Source organism: Buceros rhinoceros, unplaced genomic scaffold (assembly GCF_000710305.1).
Source record: "Buceros rhinoceros silvestris isolate BGI_N320 unplaced genomic scaffold, ASM71030v1 scaffold17721, whole genome shotgun sequence".
In the NCBI taxonomy this organism is placed as follows: Eukaryota; Metazoa; Chordata; class Aves; order Bucerotiformes; family Bucerotidae; genus Buceros; species Buceros rhinoceros.
The window spans coordinates 1-6,595 of NW_010396137.1; the positions used below are offsets into that span (position 1 = coordinate 1).

General features: G+C 39.4%; 1 protein-coding gene across 1 annotated transcript in view; it reads left to right on the forward strand.

Annotated features, from left to right (window-relative positions):
- Positions 1-1,869: 1,869 nt before the first annotated feature.
- RASGRP1 (RAS guanyl releasing protein 1 (calcium and DAG-regulated)) overlaps positions 1,870-6,595 on the forward strand; it is a gene marked incomplete at its 5' end in the record, with an annotated part of 37,595 nt that continues 32,869 nt past the window's right edge. Inside the window, one exon of the mRNA XM_010145819.1 lies at positions 1,870-2,039. Coding sequence (XP_010144121.1) covers positions 1,870-2,039 — 170 coding nt within the window. The remainder of the gene's footprint in view (positions 2,040-6,595) is intronic.

Sequence of the window (6,595 nt, forward strand, 5' to 3'; positions counted from 1 at the left end):
CGTTCGTTTGTGGTTTCTTCCCCACCGCCAAATAGCGTGCAGTGGAAATGCAGGGTGCTCCGCCGCCCTCGCGGCGCCCCGGCGCAGCTTTAATCTATTTTTCATGTCAAGTAACTGCTGCCAGGGGAGCCGTTCTAATGAATGGTAATATCAGACGTGCCACCGGCCGGCCTGAAGCGCTGCCAAGTCGGACGCAGCGGTATTGTAAACTTTGGAGGGGGTGTGGACACTTCGGTTTTGCTACGCTGTTGCCAAGACCTAAAGTAGCTTCTGCTGTAACTCCTACGGTTACTACTGCTTGCGAGGATGCTCTGCCCTGCGTCGAGGAGGCACTGGAATAGAGTTAGGAGAGGAGTTTAAGCTCGTTAAAAGAAAAACCGTGACAGCTGCTCAGGCCCTTGCCCTTTTTGTGTGAGAACAGGAAGTCAGATCACAGAGCGAAGAGGGGGAGACTTAGAGAAAGGGGGAAGGGAAGAGAACATTCTTTGCATAGCCACTGTCAGCGTAACTACGAGCAGCTGAGTGATGGTCGCTGCTTCCACAGGGTCAGGCCTCTGTTTTTGTGACTTAGAAACTGTGGAGGCCTGGGGTCAGTGTTGGGTTGTAAGGGACGGTTTCATGGCTTTCCTAGCACTCAAATGAGACAGAAATTACTGAGATAAGGCTTTACATTCACTGGGATGTGGTAGCGTCCAGTCTGCCTTCATAAGCTGTACGTATTTCCAGCTTCATCCGATATACGGGGTGTTTGTGTCTTTACCTTCCCTATCTATATCTGTATATGCTATACACACTGTCTCAATCTCTATGCCTTTTTTTTCCCCAGGACTGCCAGGTTTTCTTTATAAAGTGTCTCATAGTATTCCCAGAAAGGTTGTACAAAAGCTTAAGATAGCATCTTAAAGATGCTGGAGTCGCTTGTTTAGGAAGACTGTGGAGTAGAAATGGTCCCCGAAATAAAAGCAAGTGTTATTGAAACAGCACCGGTTGTTGTCCTTTCGTGAACCCTATGGTTATGTCCTCAGGTCACATTTTGAAGTGGTTCCTGTTGTTTGCAGACAAAAATGTTTCAGCACTTTTCATTGCTATAATAATGTGTCTGTTCAGCATTTCATACAGAATTATGAACTTGCATGCAAGGAATGAACAGCCTTTAGTATTATCTGGAAACATACACAGTCCTAATCTAAGGTTTTATATACTCAAAATACAAGTATAAAACTTGATAGTGCTTTAATTTGGTCTATTTTACCTTTATTATTAAACACATTAATCATGTATGCAATTGTAAAACAACTTAGTAGGAAATAATAGTATAGAATAGATACAAATTAATCCGATTTTTTTTTAAATTGTGACATACTCAACTGTGAAGTTGCACTGATATTTTGTTTACTTAATAGCCATTTTACAAATGAAGTTATTAATGTTAGTTTGGTGTTTTCCAATGTGTGTGGTATTTGATTATAGTTACGATTTTTTTCTTCTTTACTTTTGGTGGTCACACAAACATGGAGTGGTAGATCACTGCTTAATAATATTCCTGTTACGTAGTTTGAGGGGGGTTTATGCTTGTGCTGAAATCATAATGTAAACATAATTCCTCAGCAAAGAAGCAAGACTTCTGGTAATCTTGACAGATCATTCAAGGAGCTCCATAACCGTGTGCTCTACAATCCATGTTTAGCAGAAAAAAAAAAGTCGCTAACCAAGCAGTCTCTTTGGTGTACGTATGGAGTGGGAGGGTTGTGTCTTTCAGCACTCCAGCTATAGGGAGTTAATTGTCCTTTCAGTCTCTCCTCCTTTCCCTTGCAGTGTAAAATGTACCACTCGATCTTGTATTCACATCGGTGTTGTGCTTCCTTTTAGGCAACCTGCCCAAGCATGCAGCACCTCCCCTGACTCGGCGCTTGAGCTGAAGCAGATCGGTCACTGTCCCAGCCTCTCAAATCTTACCCAGGTCACCATGGTGCCGCTGGGGCACTTAGCCAAAGGGGCCACGTTGGAAGATCTGCTTGAAACTTGTGTTCAGTCTTTTGGTGAGTGTCTGGAGGTTTTTAGAATCGTGCTGATGTCTTTCTGTCCTGGCTACATTTAGGTCACTTACTAGTGAATTACATCGATTTAGTAGTGGAGTAGAAAGGTGTAAGTGAGAATTTTCTGTGCTGTAGGTGACCGTATGTTTTATGGGTTTGTGAATCTGTTTATGCATGTGTGTAATATATGCTAAGGGATTAGTTTGACTACTGCTTTTTTCTTGAGAGAATAAGACTAATGCCAGTCATCTGTACTTCTAGGTGTGGTTTGTTATTGTTCCTGCAAGTACCATTTGGTAAACTTTGGCAAAGAATCATTATATTTTGCATATTGAAGTAGTATTCTCATAGTGTGTGTAAATGTGTTTATATTAAACATTTTGAAATAAGCAGGGCTATTTCTAAACGAAATGAAATACCATGGATTGCTTCTTGTATTATCAGTATAGATTTAAAGTTGCTTCTCTGCAAAAGAAAAAGAATCCAATCAAAAATCATAACTGTGTTCCTTCTTGAGCGTGTTGGTTATCCATTTGCAGTCTTTTTCAGTCAGAATTGTGATATATGGACAAGCATGACTGTTGCCTCAGCCTTATATCTCTAGTTTCCTTTTCCAACTTTTTCATTAGTTGTATTTTATTTTAATAAAATATGTTAGTACTGAAGGCACTCAAAATGATTGAGTGATTTGCTTGTAACTAGTGCATCTTTTTGTTAATGCTGTGTCTGTCAGTGCTGTGAGCTATTCCCAAAGCATATGTGGCAAAGTCTCAGTTGAAGTCTCAGTCCTTGGAAAATAAATGTGCTTGAACACCCCCTAAGCTCTAAAATAATTTATCTATATAGTTAAATAGTAACACATAGGGCTGATCTAGCGATACAGCACATAAATACTGTATAAACAGTGACTAATCTTTCCCATTCATTGGAAATGTTTTTTTCTTTTTTTGGCTTTAAAGCCTTCTAATCAGCATGTGCAGGGAAATGCAGGTCTGAGAAAAGCTGATGAAACCTGTAATTGTCAGTGACGTTTTGTTTCTTTTTTTTTCTTTTCTCTTCCATGTAATTGTTGTAAAGAACTGCTATAAAGCCCTAATTCCCAAACAAGTGTTGATTCATATTTTTGTAAGTTTTGGCTCACTGGGAGTGAGATAAGACATCTAAAGTGTGCGTAAGACCTTCATACCGTTTTAATATTGTGACTACTTGGACAACGTTAATGTGTTCACATTTTTTATGAAAACAAGTTATTATGAAAGTTGTTTTATAAAAATCTAGTAAAATGGTTACAATTACCAATTTCAAGTAGTGTAGGTGAAACCCTGAATGGAAGATTATTGTTGGCTTAATTATTTTAATACTTTTAAAATACTCTATGTATGTTGGCATACTCGTGCTTATATGTTCTCAGATTCTGTCCATATATTAGAAGGACTAAGGTGACAAAGAAAAGTGTACCTCTCCAGCTCAACTATATATGCATGCACATCTTTCTAAAGGGTTTCCTACTTAGAAAATTCATCATAGCCCGCTAAATAGGGTTTTCTTGAACTTTGACGAGTGGTATCTAGGTCAGTGAATTGCAGTGCATCTGCAAACATCATCTTAAATTCATGAAGAGTTGCTAGAATTATGATGTGTCCTGCAGAAGTTTAGACTCTTCATTGAGCAATTCATACTAGTGTCTGTATTTGAACATCTTGTTATGACATCATGCACGTTCTTGAGCCATATTGGAATTTCCCAGTAGCGTATTTAGGTAAATTGTAAAGTGCCACGGATACAGCTATAGATAACCTACATAACAAAGTTCCTTTAAGATGGTTCTTGCAACTGCCAGCAAAAACACTGTGCAAAATTAATTCACATCATCGTGCCAATAAAGGAAGAGATGGAAAAAGCTTCGTTCTGTGAGTTTGAGGAGGGGTGAGAGTACGGAGAAAAATGGTGAGGAAAAAAGTGTAGTTGCTGAATGATTACAAGTCAAAGGTGATTGTGCAAGTTTCTTCCTGTCCACTTGCTAATATTATGTGTACAATTACAAATACAATTCCTCTATAAAGTATGTAGCTGAATTTACATTCCTGGACTCAATTATACAAGTTTGGAGAAAGCAAATGATGTGTAAGAGAGGCTGCAGTTAACAATTTTGTGTAAGGGGCAGTTGGTAGCCTTTTGGTGTATATACAGAGGACATGACAAGAAGGTCTAACCAAGAGGAGAAAGCAAATGATGTGTAAGAGAGGCTGCAGTTAACAATTTTGTGTAAGGGGCAGTTGGTAGCCTTTTGGTGTATATACAGAGGACATGACAAGAAGGTCTAACCAAGAAGGTATTAAGAAGTAATACACACTTACAGTTGTGAAAAACACCAGTTTAAATTATTTATCTTACAGTATGGATAAGGGGTATATGCTAAGTTGAAGCTAAGAGCGAAAACGCTAATCTTTGCCACAGTGCTGGAAGTGGATTGTATTTATCTTACAGTATGGGTAAGGGATATATGCTAAGTTGAAGCTAAGAGCAAAAAGGCTAATCTTTGCCACAGTGCTGGAAGTGGATTCCAGGATGCTTTGTAGAAAGACAAGTTTTGTCCAGACAGCCAACTTGATCCAAAACCAGAGCTAAGGAGGAGAGGAAGATTGTGTCATGGAGTTAGTGATACTGTCTGTGGGTCTACAAGAGAGCTGTGGGCAGAAGATGATCTAGAATGTGGAATCTAGAAGATGATCTAGAATTGTGAGAATTACAGTGGTGGTGGGGTACCTGCTGATTCTAAAAGTAAAGAGGTAGGAGGCCTTTTGTGTATGGTTTTTTTTTTTTAGAAAATACCTAAAACTTATTCAGTGTAATTAACTTAAGCATCTACTTTGGGATGATTAGTGTGTGTTCTTTTGCCTCCCAAATTTGGTGGTCTTTAGCTTGAACCGATGAATGATAGGCGTGTGCTTTAGAGACAGAAACAGCAAGTGTCCTGTGAAGCACCGTGGAGTTAAGTACATGATCACTGCATCTGAGAGATCAGCATTGGCCAATGTTTATTCAATGGTATGATGAGGAGGAGGTTCTGAAAGGTTTCTTCAAGTCCCATAAAAGGCTGCATGAGGGTGAGTAAGATGAGTCATTCCCCAAATGAATTGCCAGAAGTAAAGGCAACAGGAAAGCCAGGATGTAAACTAGGACAAGAGTTCAGGAAAAACAGCACGATGAGAGATGAAGGCAGAAAGCATCTTGGAAAGGAACATTGGTCCTGAGATTAGGAGATTTGTAGAGACACAAAACTGCTGTCATTAGTTTAAAGAGATTTTGTTATATAGGACAGTGATTGAAAACTTGTTCTACGTGACTTGGAAGACCTTGCAGCTCTTGCTGCAATGATCAGGATTGACAAGACGAGCTGTAGAGTGCAAGGAAGTGCATCACGTGTGATTGCCTTAGAGAAGGGGAAGTGTAGCGTACAAGTGGAACTGACAATAACTCTTAAAGACAAAGTGGTTGTGTGGAAAGGAAGGGAAGTCATAATAGGGAAGTGGAGAAAAAGAGAAATTGGAGAGGAGACTACATAGAGAAGAGGAGCAGGAGGTATGGTAAAATGATTGAAAAGACTAGAAAATACAGAGGCTGTAAAAGGTTAGATTCAGTGATAGCTCTCTATCAGAGGGATTAATTCTGAACACAAAGGTTATAAGAGAAAATTAAAGGTATATGTTTAGCTGGCAAGAAGATGGTTGAAGATTTGAGTTTAGGGAAGCAAAGAAGTACTTAATAGATCTTGGCTTGGACTTTGACAGCATCAGGAGGGAGATAATGAAGACTTCCTCCAGATTAAATGAGCATCAATGATTCTGGAGTGGCATTGTAAATAGAGCAGTGACTTTAACTGCCCGGTACTCATGTATTTCCATTAGGTAGTATATAAAATTGCCTGGAAAATAATGTACTTTTGACAGGCAGACAGTTCTCTCAAAGTCAATATGGCTCTGTCTCCTACTTTGTTGCTAGTTGTGAAGACTCGTATTCTATCAGCTTTGTTGTTGAAGCCAGCAGATCAGGGTCTAGTTTGCCAGTCCATGGCCATATCGGCTATTTAATGCTGAAAGCTCTGTAGAACACAGGAAGCTTATGCTTAGTAGCACAGCTCTGCTTTTTGCTAGTCCTTCTTGCAGGAGTCTTTGTGAGACTTAATAAATGCTTGTTAACACATTTAGTCCAGAAAGTGAACAGATCAGAGGCAAAAAAAATACACCATCAGCTTATGCTTAGTAGCACAGCTCTGCTTTTTGCTAGTCCTTCTTGCAGGAGTCTTTGTGAGACTTAATAAATGCTTGTTAACACATTTAGTCCAGAAAGTGACACAGATCAGAGGCAAAAAAATACACCATCAGTGTTCACTTCACAGTATATCTTAATTTGTTAGCTGTGTATCTGCTAACTGTAGAAATGAAATAGTTATTCGTAACACTTTTCCTCTTGTGGTATCCTCACGCTGCTGTGAGCTTGATGTTCTGACTGTGTTAGCAAGTTGATTTCTATTCTAGCAGAAAAGCAGATTTCCCCCC